The sequence below is a fragment of the Sturnira hondurensis genome, unplaced genomic scaffold, assembly GCF_014824575.4.
Source record: "Sturnira hondurensis isolate 20B ecotype Veracruz unplaced genomic scaffold, ASM1482457v3 Scaffold0004338, whole genome shotgun sequence".
NCBI classification, from domain to species: domain Eukaryota; kingdom Metazoa; phylum Chordata; class Mammalia; order Chiroptera; family Phyllostomidae; genus Sturnira; species Sturnira hondurensis.
In genome coordinates this window covers 4,876,527-4,893,996 of record NW_028076969.1, presented here as the reverse complement: position 1 = coordinate 4,893,996, position 17,470 = coordinate 4,876,527, and the positions used below count along the sequence as shown (strand labels likewise).

Here is a 17,470-nt window from a genome sequence, read left to right as displayed (position 1 = left end):
TATATATGTATTTGCTAATTTCAATGGTGTGTGCTGACCAAAGATTGTATTTTGGCTTGTCAGCATACTGTTTTCCAGGTAATGCTTCTACTACTCCTGGTTAGAGCAGGAAGAAAATTGTTTCCCTTAAATGTATGTCTTTAACCGTTAAGTAAGAAACCTAAACGAAGGCCTCTCAATATTTCATCTAAATTGAATGGAATTTTCTAAAGTACTGAACTGCATACTGCACATTTTCAAGTATCATCAAAACTCTTTTTAAAAAGATCCCTGACTGCTATGTCTCGGTTGGTTGTGCTTCCTTGCCCAAAGCGAAATGCTGTCGTTCGATTCCTGGTCAGGCACGTGCCTGGATTGTGAGTTCAGTCCCCACTCGGGGCAGCGCTCTTAACAGGGCAACGAATAAATGTTTCTCTCCCTCTCTTCCTCCTTCCCTTCCCCTTTCTCTAAAAATAAAATAATAATAATAAAAGTAATACCAGCCTCTATCTTAAAAAATAAAAATGTAGGTCTTTGTCTTTATACCTGGTTTCTAAAATTCTTCCTAATCCTAAGTATTTTTAACTGATGCTTTAAGGAACACTTGGGATGAGAATATTGGTAATAATAATGAATGTGAATTCATATTTCAAATGCTTTTGTGTTACCTTTGAAGTTTCTGACTTACTTATTGTCAGATCTGATTGAGTCATTGTTTTTACCTTGCTAATGTGGCAGACAGCAAGCTCTTTTACAAAAGTAAGAAATAAGTCAACTCTGTCCTTTTTTTTTTGAGAGAGAGAGAGGGAGGGACAGAAACATCAGTGTGTGGAGGCCTCTTGCACACCCCCTGCTGGGGACCCACAACTTAGGCATGTGCCCTGACTGGGAATCAAACTACAACTCTTTGGTTCACAGGCTGGCACTCAATCCATTGAGCCACACCAGCCAGGGCCCTTTTACTATTAATAGAAAAAAATCTTTATCCTCATTTTCTTGGTTTCATAGCCAAATGCTTTTCACCTACCTAGTTAAAATGAAATAGTATTATATGTAATCCATTTAAGTAGACAACCTCAGTGTATCACAATGAGTTAAAAGGGAAGTAGCTGCCGTCAGCCCCTCTGTGTGGGAGAATGCCCGCTCTCTCCTCATGTGCCTGTCTGACATATGGACCAAATAAGAGCACCACAGTCTGTCTACATATTTGTAAAGTCAATTCCTATTTTTAGGTTGGAAATAGTAAACAGAGAGATATTATTTTCCCACGCCCCCTGGGGACCCTGCACCCCACTTAGGATGGGAGAGCACCAGTTTCCCCTGCGGTTGGTGATCTGTTGCTGCAGTGGTCATCGTTTGGCTAGTCTCCACGCTCATTCCCTTCCCTGCTCTTCCTGCCCATCATTACTCCCATCCTACCCCCCACTCCTGAGCCGCCCTCCTTTTTCTCCCAGTGACTAGTATGGGGATATCAAGAAACTCCATCTAGACTTTTTTTAAAAAAAGGGAATTCTAGGACTTTTGCGGTAGCTCCAGAAACAGGCTCTCTCCCTCACCAAGGGCATGATGAGGCCACCGCTGCAGCCAGTTCACTACCTGGAGGGCACAGACCGGAATTCCCAGGCACCACCACATGGGACCCAGGAATGAAATGAAATTGCTGAAGATAAAGACAAGAGATGGCAAGAAATCAGATCCTTGGTGAGCTTGTTTGAGCTCCTGGATGAAGTCTTTCCTGAAGCTAGATCTACAGGTGAATCTCTCAGCTATAGGGGCCAACAAATTCCATTCAAGTGCACAAGCCACTTATTTAAATTAGCTTCTCTATCATCTGCAACCAAAAAAGTCCTCATTGATATAACTGTCAACTCCCTCATGCAATTTGTTTTGTTGTCTTTTTGTTTTTAATTTATTATAAAGTTAATCATACTCTGTGGCACAGAATTATCATCAGTACCTACAAAAAGTCCTATTGAATTATTTCTTTAGTAGCGCACATTAATTATAAGCTACGTACCAGGCACTGTCCTAAGTAACTCACACATACTAACACATTTAACCTGCCCAATAATACTATGGAATCAGTACTATGACGATCCCCATTTTACAAATGAGCAAACTAACTTGCCCATGGCCACACAGTAAGCAGTAAAGCCAAGATTTACTGCCAAGACACACTTGAACCAGGGCTTCCGGCTCCTACATTAATGCTCTTAATCAGGACAGGGCACCAGAAAGACTGCACTACTCACATGCCAACGTTTGGCATTGTCTAATTGTCTAATTTTTGTCACCATGATGAGTCTAAGATAATACTGACCATTTATTGTGTTATCTTGGTCAAATTACTAAAAATCTGTCTCAGTTTCCTTATCTGTAAAACAGAAATAAAACAATACTAATGTCATATGACTGATATATAGTTTAAACAGCACCAGCGATTTCAAGCATCTTTTCTCTAATTGTTGGGTTTGCTCATTCTTCTACTGGGTTTCCTGTCTTTTTCTTGTTGATTTGCAAGGTTGCACTTACGAATTCCTTTTAGTTTTAGGTATTGATTCTCTCCTTCTAATCTATCTTTTTTTAATGGTGCCCTTGATTGAGTAGGGTTCTTTAACTTTGATATGGTCAAATCCATCAATTGTGCCCCAAATGTAGAGAAAATTAAGTTATGAAGAACATGGTTTATGCCCTAAGCAACTTAAAATCCAGCTGGAGAATCAAGAGCAACAACTGTGTGAACACTGTCAAAGGTTTTGCTGCGATGATATGCAACAGAACACCAAGTTGTAAGGCTTAATTACCAACTGTTAACCTTGGAAAAGTATCCACATTTTCTGAGGTTCAGTTTCCTTATTTGGAAGATGGAAACAATAAAAAAATACCTCTCAGTTTGTTGTGATAAACAAATTAGACATGTTGAAGGGCAGATGGTACCAACTACAATTCATTTGCAAAGTAGACTGATGAAATGCTAACAGCTAGATGTACAGAGGTCTACTACCCTCGATATTCCATATTTAAATTTCATAGCCCAGTGAAAGGCATTATCTCTGCTAATTATCAGATGCAGAAACTCAGTTTCAGACAGCTTAAAAAATTTGATGAAGATCATACAGCTAGCTAAGTCAATGGTAGTGATAGAATTAAGAGCCAGATCTGTCTGACCTTAAACCTCATGTGCTTTCTCCTATGTCAAGTTATTGTCTAAAGAAACAAGTTATTGCTAGAGAAGCAATGAAACTTTGAGTACTGAAAAAAAAAAAAAGACAGGTTTGAATAAGCAGAAGGAGGAAGAGAGAAAAGATCATGCCGGTTCTGAGGGGGTGCTGTCCATGTGTAAGGAGGTGCTGTGTATGTGTAAGGCAGTGCAGCACATGTGTAAGGGGGTGCAGTGCATGTGTAAGGGGGGCAGCACATATGTAAGGGGTGCAGTGCATGTGTAGGGATGAAAGTGTGGTAGGCAGAAGAAATCCTGTGCATCACAGTTCACTTGAGTCCTGGCAGAGACTGGGAGCCCTGGCACAGAGCACCTGGCTGGGGACAGCTATTCCCCCCTCTCTTATTTTCATATCAGGGAAGCAGGAGTGAGTTATCTGACTGCTGAGCTGGAAAGTATGTGTCACTCTGCCCCTCAAGTCCAGGGAGCACGTTTGCCCTGGGAAGTATGTGTGTTCTGCTTTTCCAGAAACTGTAAAACTGCAACTTCACACAGCAGATTTCATTACAAGGGTTCTTCTACACCTCCAATCCTCTATCAGTCCTGGGGGGGGGGTGGCTCCAGCTCCCCAATCTTACACAGGGGTCTTCCAGCTCTTGCATGTGACAGGTACTAAGGGAGCCAGTCGGCGTGTTTTATTTTATTTAATTCTGCGGTGAAGTATAAGCAGATCCATTCATTGCCCGTGCCAATCTAAAGCCATGGCCACCATTCCAGCTTTTACTGGGGACAAAGCTGACATTTTGCTAACAGTCTGGCTCTGGTGGCTAGTTCAATGGCTTGTGAACATGCATGGGGAATATGAGTGTTATTCGAAGCCCCTAAAACCACATTAGGCACTCAGCAAACTGTGGGAGAAGAGTGAATGTGAACAGGTCAGTGGACAAGGAGAGAAGACAGGCTTGATCCGAGCATAGGGAGTATACTAAGCAGCTGACATAAAGTTAGATGGACGGGTGGTTCCAGTAATAAAAGACTTACAAGGAAGGCAGAGTTTGGATTTCATGTGGGAGAGAGTGCTGAAAGTTTCTGAGCCCAGAAGTGCACGATAAACACAGTGTTTAAATCCTGTAGTTGGAAGGAATAGGCAATGAGGTGCAGTGGAGACTAGAGAGCCTGGAGGTGGACGCCAACCAGAGGTGGTTTCCAGAATTCTCCAAGTGAGGGACAGATGAAGGTCTAGCCTAGGGAAGTGGAAATGTGAATGACAATAGCAGATGTAAAAGTAAAAACTGCCAGGATACGAAACAACCCAGGTCTGGGAAGTGGAGAGGCGTTTGCTGGGCACGCCTCATAAAGATGCGGAGGGGCAGGCCTGAGAGCTGGTGGGAAGTGGGGCTCAGCCTCGGGCATGTCCAATCTCAAATGCCAAGTGGGTTTTGTTCCTCAGCACCAGAGACACCGGAGGCAAGGTAGGAAAGAGGCCACAGTTGGAAGTTTGGAGAATCGATACAAAGAGGTAGTGCACATTTGAAAGCCTCTGGGAAGAGGCTGGGGGAGATGGAAAGCATGAACATGGAGGGTAGCTGGGGTGACAGGAATGGGAGCAGGGACACAGGTAGCGGGTGGGCGGAAGACAGTTGGGGGGGTGGGGTACAGCTCCTGGACCCGAGGAAAGGATGGACAGGATAAGGCTGCTAGCAAACGCTCCAGTCCGGGAATTTCCAGCAGAGCAGGGCTGCCGCCAACTCTCCCCCAGGAAATGCACGGTTGAACCCAAAGCAGCCTTCCGGGCCCCAAGCCCACTTCCTCGAGTCCCGCTACAGTGACCCCCGGACTGTAAGTGTCCCTGGGCGTCTCGGGCTCTCTCAGCCCTGGGGGTCGGCTGGGGCTCCCGAGGCTGCGGGGCGCCTCTCCCTCCAGGCTCCCGCCCCTCAGAGGGCCGGGGTACCCCAGCAGCACCGCCCAAGCTGGGCACCGCCGCAGCCCGCCCGAGCTGCAGCAAGCCCCGGCCCCTCCCGGGGTGCGGCTTCGGCTCCCCCGCCCCCCACGCACCCTCGGCTTTTGTTGCAGTGTCCCCCGGGACACCCCATCTCTGCCTCAGCCTCCGCGTCCTGGGGGCCGGCGCGGAGCGGAGTCCGGGCGGCGCCAGGACGCACGCGGGCTCCCGGGAGCCTGCGGCGGGAGGAGGGAGCGGAGCCGGCAGCCGCGGGGGCCGCTGCTGCAGAAGGGGGAGGAGAACGGGGAGGAGCTGGGGGGCAGGCGACCGGGGAAGGAGGGGTCTTGCGGGGCGGCGGGCGCAGGTCGGATTTCCTTCGAGAGTGGCGACCGGAGGAGCTCCCACAGAGCTCGCTGCAGCCGCCCCGCTCCGCGCCCTCTGGGAACCGGGACAGGACCGAGGTGAGCGCGCGGCGGAGCGGGGCCGGGCCCCGCGGGGAAGCCGGGGGCGCTGGGCGGAGGGGGCCAGCCCGCGGGACCCCAGGAAGTTTCCGGGGTCGGCGCGGGGCCCGGAGCCTTCAGCGGCGCTCTTGTTTCTTCCGCAGATGTGGACACGCTGGCTCGCGCTCGCGGTGGTGGCGGCGGCCTGGGTCCGCGCGGAGGTAGGTAGGCGGCGGCCGACGAGGTCGGACCTCGGCCCCGGGGCCCCCCGGTCTGCGCGCGGGCGGGCGGCGGCGCGTCCGGGGATGCGCGCGGCGGGTGGGACCGGGAGTTTCCGAACGCGGCGCTCGGAGCGGAACCGCCACTCACGAAACTTAAGCCTCAGAAATCAGGAAAAGAAGTTTGAGCTGTGAGCGGGAGCCCCACCGCGGCTGACGCGGAGGGGGAGCGGGGCGGGGAGGGAGGGCGCGCTGGGCCCTGCGGGACCGCGGCGGCGACGGGGCGCAGCGGGTTCAGAAAGGCGCCTGGAGAGGAAAGTGCGACGAGTCGGGACTTTTCCTTCCGAGTCGTTCTCCTCCGGGAGAAAGAAAACATCCGACCCCCCACTCCCCAAATCCTAAGAGAGCTTTTAGGGCGGAATATTTTTTTCTTTTATAAAGTAAGATTATAAATCCCTGATTTTTTTTCTTCCTTGGTAAAGAGCCTTCGGATTTTCAGTTTTTGTCAGGACCATATAACGGCCTTCTAAATTCTCAAATTTTCTTTTAAACTGGCGTTTGCGCAAGTGTGAGCCATCCATTGCTCAGCCCTCGGAGGGCTCTGCTTTTGCAGTCAAAGTACTTCAGCACTTTTTTGGTGATGTTTATTTCTCAACTCCAGTGCCCTTCCTGAGACACTACAAACAACCAACAACCAACAAACCCCTCGCTCACAAGCCCTTCCATTAACTCAAAGGTTTATGGACAGAAAATAAACAATTCTAAATTCCCTGGGCTCTAGTCTCCAGAAAAGTGAGGTCAGAAACCCAACATTTGGTAATTATGGCAGGAAATGTGGAAGGAATTAAAAAGCATGAGGGAGAAGAAATGGAATGTACATTGCAAAAGAAATAGCTCCCTGGTGGGTGGTTATTCCCCCTCTTTGAAATTTTTTCTTCATGTTACAGTTTAGCCCCACCCCGAGCACTGCTGCTTGACTGGGCCCAGAAAAATGAAAGCATGCAAGGTCTTCACGATTGAAAGAAATACACATTATATTAAACTCATTTGATTCACCATTCCAGCATTGGTTGAGCTGGAAACACAGGCTGTTTTCACAAGGAAATTTTTAAAAACTAGCTAATATTTATGGGGTATGTACTTTGTGTTGTAATAACACTCCATTTTAATGAGGAGGAAACTGAGTCATAGAGGTTACACAATTTGTGCGGTGCTCTACTCCGATAGGTGGTGGGGGTAGGGTTGTATCTGCTGTGTTTTTCTGGTGTAGCAGACACGGGACTGCCTGCATCATTTTAAAGCTTCTCCAACCTTGTAAGGTCCATTTGGTGATCCTCCTTTCACAGAGGAAGAAACAAGTTTGGGGAAATTAGGTGACCTGCCCAAAGTCACACAGCTAGTTAAGCTCTGAAGAAGGATCTGAACCCAGCTCCCTCCACTCCCTCCACCTTTGGAACTCATCTTGAACTCCAGATCAGCTTCTAGTGCGTTGCTTTCTAGGGTGTGAATCTGAGGGAAGACCACCCTTCACTGGTTGATTTAGTCCTGGCAAAGGAACACCCTTGCTGCAGCCTTCAAAAGGCAGCTGCAGCCCTTTGATGGACAGGGTGGATCCCTGGTTGGCTTTACAGCAGGTTTAGGATGACCAGCTAGTGTGTGAAATTGCTGGGGGGGTGGGGTGGGTGCTGGAATGCTAATAGGAGGTGTGAGGAGGTCCTGTGGCCCAACCTCCAGGATCTATTCTAGGCAGCCTGTACTGTACTCCCTTCCCCCATGGCCTGGCTGGGAAAAGCTCAGTTTTCATAGGAAGTTCCCCCAACAGCAATTTCCTGCTCTAGGTGAAGAGCAGAGTATACTCACAGAATTCCCAGGCAAAATCTGTGGAGAAGAAGGGAGAATCAAGAAGGGCTGAGATATGAAAGTTGAGAAAGTTGATGCACAGTGGAGGCTGTGAACTCAGGTTATGGGAGGGATGAGGAGTAGGTATGATCTGGAATTATCTTTTAACCAGTCCTCTCTCTTGGTGTCTGGCTTTAGTGACTTTAGGCAGTTTTTAAATCTATGTTTTAAAAATATGTCTTTAATTATCAATATAAAGGTAAATTAATGTCAGCAATTTGGGTATTATTTTAAGCATTTAATCATGCAATTAATGGTGTTTGCAGTACAAACTTTTTTTGATATCTATAACAATATTATAACAAAGCTAAATAATATTTACAGTCCACTTTAGTAAACTTTAGAGCTCAAATTGTTTAAATATTGTTGAACTTTTTAAAAATGAAGTTTAGAAAATAAACTCAGTTTTCTTGGTGCCTTTTGTTTGAATACAAGCACAAGTACTGAATTGAGCATATTTTTAAAATGTGGTTACCTGACAAATCACATCCTGTTTGAAGAAGCCAAGTGTTTGGGATAGCAGAGTTCTAGAATCAGAGGTGTCCTAAGCTTGGGGAAAGGTGGTGGTCATTATTAATGCCAGTCTATAAATCCTGTTGGGTTAGATTCAAGAATCCAGTAACAAGTCTCATTAAGGAAAGTGTTATATTTTGAATGTTTTCCATGGTCTTTACTTACTTTGGCACCTCCAGATTGCTTCCTCTTTCTTGTGTTTTCTTTGTCATTCTCTATCAAAAGAACTTAAGTGTACAACCCATGGACTAAAGAGGGGGGTGTGGGGGGATGCTGGAGGGAGGGGAGTGCAGGGCGGAGGGGGATAAAGGGGAGACAAGAATGGCACAACTCTAATAGCATAATCAACAAAATACACTTTTTAAGCAACGTATTCCTTCAGGCGGCCTCCATCAACATTCTGCCCCACTCACCCGAGCCAGCACCCATGCACTTTTCAGAGTCTGCGTGAAAGGGGCGTTGGCCGTGTGGCTCGTCTCTCACTGAGCATGTATTAGCAACTGGTATGGGTGAAGAATGGGGGTGGCAGCAGCGGGGGAGGGGGCAGTGCTTCAACCAACAACTGCACATCTACTCCTTTTCTAGATTCTGTTGGGAGGGGGCTTTGTAGGCCTGTTCCTCTCCCACACTCATCCCCCTCCCAGTGAGAATTACTGCACTTGGCTGGGAGGTTGGGAAAGGCTGAGAACTCAGGCGCCAGTGCATGTGCCCTTGAGTCTCAGGTAGATGCATCCAAGTCCACTCCAGCGTGACAGGCTGGAGAGGACCCTGTGGCCCAACCGCCTGCTTTTGAAAGCACACTGGCGTGTGCCTGTGCACTCTTCCCTTGGTGTTGTCCCTGCTGCCACCCTGATGCCCGGCATTCCAGCTCTGTAAATTCCTCGTAAGTCACCTAAGCACTGGGGACTGATTCACAAATCAGAACACTCATTTCAATAAGGGAATGCTTGACCCGTGAACTGTGAGCACATCACTTAAGATAATAATAACAAGAGCACTCACAGTTACACAGACAGATAAGAAGATTATTAAGGCATTGTCCCTGTGAAGCCAGATTTCTTAACCTCATTTATACCCTGTTATCAACCTACCGTTAACCAACCATGAGGAGGTTTATTGGCTGATGTGGGATCTGTTCCATATTCTTTAGAATTGTTCTGATGGTGGATTCAGGCAGGCCTAGATCTGACCCACATCCTCTGACTTCTTGGAGCTACAGCAAAACCAGGGCTTTAGTATCCATCTCATACGTTAACCACTAAAACAATCTCTTCATTTATCCTTTGGCAAATAAACTACTTGCCGTAATTTCAAAGACCACTGTTGGGAGTGGGATGTTAAAACATAGCAAGGACTCTGCTGAATAGCCAAAACAGATGGACAAGCACCCTGCAAATTGAGGTCCTGGCTATTGAAAGTGTCTTTAGAAAGGAGACATGTTACAGTCCCCATAAAAGTCTCTGGATTGGGTGACAGAAAGCAGGAAGCAGTTCCAAGGCTTAGAGCGTTTAGTTGGGGAGGAGCTGTGAGGTGAAGATCCGGAGGCATGGGCTGCGGTGGGTGTAATGCCCTGAAGAAGGAAATAAAGTCAGTGAGGCAGAAAGCCACGTGTTTCCAGAAGAATGGGGAAGGCAAAGGATGAGCTGTAAATACTGGGGTCATCTGTGGAGAAGCGGAAATGTCACCATAGCCTTTTCCTACTCTTTAAAATAACTGGACACCTGGACATACAGTTTCTAGCAGCCACAAGTAGTATTAGCTTAATGACACCAGATATTACAGGGTTGAAGAAATACCTAGATAGGTTCATTTTGTAAGCCAGGTGATTAATGTCCTGCTGGTCAAATGCGTACTTTTCTCTAAGAAATGCTGTCTCCTGACACCTGTGACTTTGACACAGGGTCCTTTCTCCAGGGGTGAGTCCTTATAGCAGGGCCTTCCCTCCACAGTGCCCATCAGTCAGTATTCCCTCTGCAGGCTTGAGCATACCCTGTACACACCCGGGGCAGGGTCATGAATGAAGTATTAGGCTTGGTCTCTGCCCTCAGGTTGCTTACATTCTAGTGGTGGGCCAGGTGCTTGCAGCTGGCAGCTACAATGTATATTATTATAACTAGATAGTGAACAGGTATCTTAGCAATTAGTATTATTATTATTGCTTTTTTTACACTAACATAAGGCCTCTCTGGGTTTTTACAGATTCTACATTAGTACAGTACACAGATTGTTAATAGCTTAATGAACTTTTATGTATGGATGCACCCCTGTAGCTACCACCCAACCAAGACTGAGGGAGTGAGAAAGGAGGGTAAGAACTCCGGGTATGTGGAAATTGTTACAGTGAAAAAAGTGAGGGGTAGATATGATTACAGTTACATTTCATCACTCAAGGATCTTTATAGCTTAATTAGTCCAGTTTCTTTGTGCCTGGCCCTAGTAACATTTGTTTAACTCATGTTTTAACAATTATAAACCTTTAATAATTAATGAAAAATAAATTAACCCTATAATGAGATTATAATGACATTTATAATGATATATTTATAATGATATTATAACAATAATGAGACTTGCAATTTGGATGTTACTGTAAGCATTTTTATATGAACTTACTGCTTGCAGGATAAAATTGTTTTTCTTGTTAACCACAAGACATACAGCAAACACATTTAAATACAGCCTTTATTGGCATGAATCTGTTTTACCAAACTTTGGATCAGCTTTGGGGGAGCTAATTTTACTGCTTTGCAGGTGGATATCCCAAAACTCAATATAATTTACACTGAGAAACTAAATCAAAAAAGAAACTAAAGTAATTCTATTTGACCACTTTGTCTTGTTCATTATTACTCATGAAGGACTAAGATGCCTGTCACATTATTTATGATAGTTAAGAACTTAAAGCCTATTACTTACACAACGATAGAGGAGGTAAGAGTTAACAGCAATATGTACCACTATAAGTTATGTTTACAAAAAATTTTAAGGCTCTGGGAAATGATCATGACTTCATTTAAAAACCAGAATACTTCTTACACCAATGCCCTCTCCTCACAACTACATAAAAATTTATACAAAAGTATTTTAAAAGTCTTGAACTCTATCATGAAGATTCTTGTGACCCCTCTCCTTTTTCAAGAATAATTTACTCTCCTAATATCATGTGCTGTTTTATTTAAATAAAACGTCAATGTGTTATTTTCTGATGAAATACAAAAATAAAATATGCTCATAAAAAGCTTAGAGAATATAGAAAAAACTAGAGCGAAGAACAAAACTGCCCATAATTTCACCACCTAGAGATAAACCAGCACTTTGTCCCTCCTTTCAGAGAAATTATTAAAACCAGTCAGCAGATGTCGGTGATGTGCCTGCTAGACACTATGGGCAATCCAAACAAGCGCCTCTCAGCACTGTGAGATCCACGGCTTGCAGAGAGAGCACCAACGTGACGTGCATATCACTGCTACTACCCTCACCCTTGCTCATGACTGACCTTGTCAATCACAGAATTCTTCCTCATGAGCCTGAAGAAGGCTTGAAAACCCTTCTCAGCAATATGGTGTAGCCACTAGCAAGCAGTTGGTCTGTACCGGAGAAAAAAGATTGGCAATAGGATAAAGTGGTGATAGCCACGGAAAGGAGAAGGTATCCCCAGACCAGGCAACAAAGCAGGCAGCACCCTGGAATATGGCAGAGTTTATTACAGGGCAATTTACTTACGGGAAGATGAGGTTGGAGTGGAAAAGGTGACCTGGCGGTCTGCAGGTCATTCTCCGCTAACAGATCCTGGCTGCAGTATTTATTTTATAGTTTGACGTGGGTACTAATTATCGAAAAGACAAAGGGACAAAGAAGGCAGTAGCTCCAGAGGCCCTACATCCTGGTGTTCTTGTGATAGAGGATTGCTCATAATCGATACTATGATTGGTTTGATATTTTTCTTGGATGTCATGCCATTCTGGTTATTGGCAAAGTATTTATGGCTACATTTTAAGGAACACAGATAATCAACTACGAAGCTTTAACACGCCACTTGCAAAAGATGGTGAGGGTGGTCAAAGGTCACAGCATGAAACTTAAAAATGAGATGAAATTCAGACACAGAGATGGAGTTGGTTTTGTTCACATCTACATCTGTACACAGGTATTTGTCATTCCTGCTAAAAAAGTCAACCTAATTTGACAAATATTGGTATATCTTTAGCCAAAATTAAGGTGATTAGAAGGCAGAGTTTGGGACTACATGATATGAGTAGGTGAGCAAATGGATGAAAATGTTAAGAAAACAGCACTTTGTTTCTGGCCTAACCTTCTACGTTCTTTTTTTTTTTAAATGATTTTTAAATCCTCATCTGAGGACATTGATTCATTGCTTTCGGAGAGAGAGGTAGGGGGGAGAGAGAGAGACATCAATTGGGTGCGACCGAGGACTGAACCTGCAAATTAGGTATGTTCCCTGCCCAGGAATCAAACCTGTGACCCTTGATCTATGGGGCGACACTCCAACTGACTGAGCTGCATCGACCAGGGCAAGCTTCTAAGTTGTTTAAATGAGTTCGAACACCTTAAAGTAAGGTAAACCCTCTAATGTGAGCCATTAACAAAAATATGATAATGAGGATTTTCTTGGCTGTTCCGATGGGATAACAGTCACTGGCTAAGGCTCTCAGAGCCGCTGCTGTCACAGATAACAGCTCCTGCGTCAGCAGCCGTCTGGCAATAACCTGCTGATGGAAGGCTCTTTGGGTAGCTGTAGTACAAAACATTTCCTATAAGTCTGCATTTTCTGCTGTGGTTGGATGATTTCCATGTAATCTCTTCACAGACTTTTTATGTGCTCATTTGGAAGCCATCACCTATAAGCTATTCCCAGCATTCAGTATGAATTGATGACCCGGAAAATGTCCCTTAAATAATTGCGGATACTATTTGTGACCAACTAAGCTGTTGCCAGAACAAGTCATGTGACACATGGCAAAAACCATGACATTTTGCAGGCCCAGATTTACAAATGTGTCTGTCATAGAATAGTGGATTGAATTGATGTAGGGAGATGCCTCGTTGTCTTCTCTTTTTATTGTGTTCAAGATTTAAAATCTCGTGTCTGAGGCAAAATTTGTCTTTTTCCCAGCGGTCTTCCCTTCTCTCCTCCAACCATAGTAAATGAGTGTAATTTATTAATCTCCTACAGAAGTGCCGGCATGAACGCTCGTCACTTTACACAAATGCTGCTGTGAAGAGTAGTGTGGAACTATAGGCAGGCCATATAGGTCTGGGTTCTGAAGGAGATGTTACCACTGTAGCTACTGTTCAGCTTGAATGGACCTGGCCGTTCGGGGCCAAATCCATGGCTTTTGCGGAAATTACCACCCCCTCCCTCATCTCCTGCTGCTGGCTCAGAAAATCCTGAAATCCGACAGTGGGATGGAATTTGAGAGGCTGCAGTGGAGCTCCTGGGGCCCTTTCTGCTGGTGCACCTTGACCACTTGCCCAGCCTGTCCAGTAGGTGGCAGTGTTTTGGGTTGGGACTACCTCTGAAGTGGTGTCTGTTCCTGAGGGCTGGTGCTCCTCCCTGACGGCCGATTTGCGTGTCACTACAGCCTTCCACTGCGCTCATTTCTTCATTCTCTCCTCTCGTTCTCACATCTGGGGGTTTCCAGCTATTACCTTTGACATGGACCCTGTTACAGAACCTTCTCATTTTTAACAGGGACATCATAAAATAATGAAAGAGTCCTTGACCTAGAGGCCTGCTCTACTTTCTTGCTCATCTTATCTTTGTAAAGCCACCTGATGTCTCTGTAGCTTCAGGTAGGAGCAAGTGGAGCAAATTTGAATTCTGTTGTCATCGGGCAGTGAAAACTCGTGCGAGTTACTGAGCTCCCTTTCCTCCTCTGTCAACTGGGAGTGACGGCTGTGTCCCTCGCTGCCTGCCTGTCCAGTTCAGTAATGGAAAAGGTTTCCTCAGCTCCTGCCACCTACTCAACACCACACATCTGCAGGGGCCGGGAGTACCTGTCACCAGCCCCTGCTGGCCACCGACAATGTTTTGTTTATTTGTTTCTGTTTGTATTTGTTTTTTGACAATGTGCTCGACTCTGTAAAGATTCCAACGAGAGAATTCTCAATTCGCACATTAGCATCTGCTTGGCATTGTCAGTGTATGTCCAACCTGTGTGCTGGCTCACCTTGTTACTCTGTTTATGAAGCTGGTTTGGCACTCAGGCCTTGATGCGGGATTACCTAAATTTAAATGCTAGCACTGCCCTTATTACCCTGTGGCCTTGGGGAAGTTAATTAACCTCTCTGAGCCTATTTCGTCATCTGTAAAATGGGCTTTCTACAGAGTATTTCCCCCATGGGTTACTTGTGAGAATCACACAGGCTATTTATTCCAGGTAAAGCAATTAGAAAAGTGGTTTGGCACAGGCAGTACAGTGAGTGTTCCCTGTTACGATCGTTCTTGTAGCACCCCATTTATGGGAAGAGCTCCGAAGGCCATGGGGGCGGGGGTGGGCGTGAGTGTGTGCGTGCACATGTGTGTGCTCAGGCCTGTGCTCATGGCTCGCGGAACTCCCTTCGCCTCTTTCACTCTCTCCAGAGATTAAGGATCTCCTTCCTTTAAAAGTGCAACTAGGATATTTATTTCAGTGGACGCTTTGACGCCCAGAAGTCATATCAGAACTCTTGCTTCTACTGAGCCGATCTTGCCTTCAAACTTCTAGATAGTGTTGCCTCGCGAAGCCAGAGATCTGTCGTTCCTCCAGAGGAAGAAGGAAGCGCCCACTGAGCACCTCCTGTGCGCAGGCGCAGGCTGTGCCTGTTGGCCTGGGGTGGCCTGGATTCCTCCTACAGTCCGAGACAGCGAGGGAGAGGGCTGGAAAGGGATGCGGAGTGAGAAAAGGCAAAGAGAGGTCATCAAACTCCTGGAAATTTTTCCAAGTTTTTCTTTTTTTATGTCCCTCTTTAAAATATGGAGGTGGCCAAAGATATCTTGGGCTTTTGGTAGTATGCTCACTTACATACACTCATGCTGTAGTACCCATAGTACATCTGCTACTGGGTCACAAATTCTAAATTTGGAGTTTGGAAAAAGACAATCGGGCAGAAGAGTAGAACCTTTTCTTTCATTGTTTGAAAAGTAAATAACCTCCTCTCAAAGATGGGTAGGAAGCACTCCTAGAACAGGCTGGATCTGTCCCTTTGGGAACCGCGGCAGTACTTCGGGCGCTTCTCACTCGGACCTCCAGTCTGGGCACCAGCCCAGCTGCCAGCCCCCCGCACCCCCCGCAGCCTCGCGAGGCCACCCGTTCCCGGGGCCCAGAGCCAGGTCCCCAGCGATCCCACTGTGGCTCTTTGCTCTCCTGCCCGTATTTCCCCTCCTCCACCTTGTCTGTCCTTTTCTTTCTCATCTTCCTCCTCGGCAATTACAGAGAGGTTATCCTGGAGTGTGTGGGCTGCGTTAGGAGCTGTCAGAACATCCCAGACACCAGGTCCACATTTTATGCAGAGAGGAAACAACACAGTCTTGAGGCATTATTTTGCTCCATCCATCTGAGACAAAGTCAACTTTTTAAAATAACTCAAGAAAGGAATGTAAAAAGTATCACAAACCTATTGTTCTCTCTCACTCAGGCGCTGAGTTAGAGCTGGAGACTAAGACAAAGACAAAGACCCTGCTGCGAAGGCACTTGCAGTCCAGTGGGGGAGGCACACAGGGGCACAGGCTTAGACCAATCCCATGTGATAGGTGCTAGGACAGGCCTGAGAACCTAACTCAGCACAGTGGCATCCAGGAAGTCCTCCAAGAGGGGGTGCCCCACAAGCTGAACCCTGAAAAATAAGTGGTATTTAGCTGGACAACAGGCTGGAGGAGAGGCAGAGAGCCTTATCTAATTTAATTCTCACAACCTGAAAATCAAGTTATTTTTTTAAATCCTCATCTGAGGATGTGTTTATTGATTTTTAGGGAGAAAAGAGGGGGCAGGGAGAGAGAGATGCATCTCTGTGAGAGGGAAACATCCAGCAGTCACCTCCCATTCGAGCTCTGACTGGGGGTCATACCTGCAGCCTAGGTGTGTCCCCTGACTGGGAATCGAACCCACGATCTTTTGATGTACAGGACAACACCCAATCAACTGAGGCACCCAACTAGGGCTGATAACGAAGTTATTATTATCTTCATTTTATGAACAAAGAAACCATGACTGAGAGGATTCGATTAGTTACTCAAAATCAGCTACCTGGTACACACATTAAAGACAGGGTACGAACCCAGGACTTCGACTCTCAAGGCAAATAAATGCCCTGTGTTCTAGACCCTCCGTGTCTTTTCTGAAAGTGACTTGAAAATGAACCAAAAACATTTTTCTTCTAGATAACAGGGACTCAAAAAGAAAAAAGTGTACAGGCCTCTTCACATGACATCAGCCAAGAGCCTGGATTGACACTTAAAGGCTGGTCATTCTGGCCACATAGAGGTGGACAGAGTCTCGACTTGGCTGCAGTGCAGCCGATTCCCAAACCCGTGGTGAGATGTAGTTGTTCCGTGAGAGCACTTGTAGCCTAACGGTCAGTGGCTCGGGCGATGTTCAAAGGCAGTTTCTTTGTCCTTCAGACATATTCGTAACTGTTCTACGTTGAATAAGACCAAATCACGGGACATGTGTAAGATTCCCGATGAGTAGCTGAGTACGGTTGTTCAGACTGCCTACTGCCCCAGTCTGCTCACTGAGGGCGCAAATGAGGGGGACCCCATCCCGCTTACCAGGCTATGTGCTCTGTTGTGGGGCTGTGTGCCCACCCAGAAAAAGGGGCACCTTTTTCTAACTGATGTGCAAAGCTCCCAAACCCAACTTTTTCTCTCAGATAAGGGATGCTTTCTGGACTATGGTGGGTGGCCTTTTCTCCATCTGTACATTTTATAAATTGACATCATTCAGTCTTATAAAAACATTTTTAACAGACCTCCATCAAAAGCCAGTTTTGTATGTTTTGCAGATTTTCCTCATGAATTCATTAAGGTGATACAAACGAAATTTGGAAAAAAATCTCATTTTTTTCACCCACCAGCGTGCTACTTTGCACTGTAGCCCAACTCAGTCTAGTTTCGAGCTATGATTCCCCAGCAATTAAGAAGAGCATTCCTGGCTTCCTCTGACTGCTGGATTAGCACAGCTTCCCTCGGCCCACAGCTGAATTCCAGCCCCAATGAAGAAATGCCTTAGACCGCAAGTTCCCAGCCTGGAGCCTGTCAGAGGTTGTGTCATGTGTTTGCATTAGCTGAACAAAAAGCCAGCAGGCTTTCCAGCCTCGCCGC

The 17,470-nt window shown here is 46.1% G+C and overlaps 1 protein-coding gene across 2 annotated transcripts in view; it reads left to right on the top strand.

The window, feature by feature from the left end:
- The first annotated feature begins 4,532 nt into the window (after positions 1-4,532).
- The window catches only part of FSTL1 (follistatin like 1), a 54,382-nt gene continuing 41,444 nt past the window's right edge, over positions 4,533-17,470 (top strand). The window contains exons 1-2 of one of the 2 annotated variants that reach the window (XM_037045586.1): positions 4,533-4,611; positions 5,683-5,739. In XM_037045586.1, coding sequence (XP_036901481.1) covers positions 5,683-5,739 — 57 coding nt within the window. In that variant the 5' untranslated portion in view covers positions 4,533-4,611. Of the gene's footprint in view, positions 4,612-5,411; positions 5,540-5,682; positions 5,740-17,470 lie in introns of those variants that run through there. The other variant, XM_037045584.1, reaches the window with a different exon arrangement.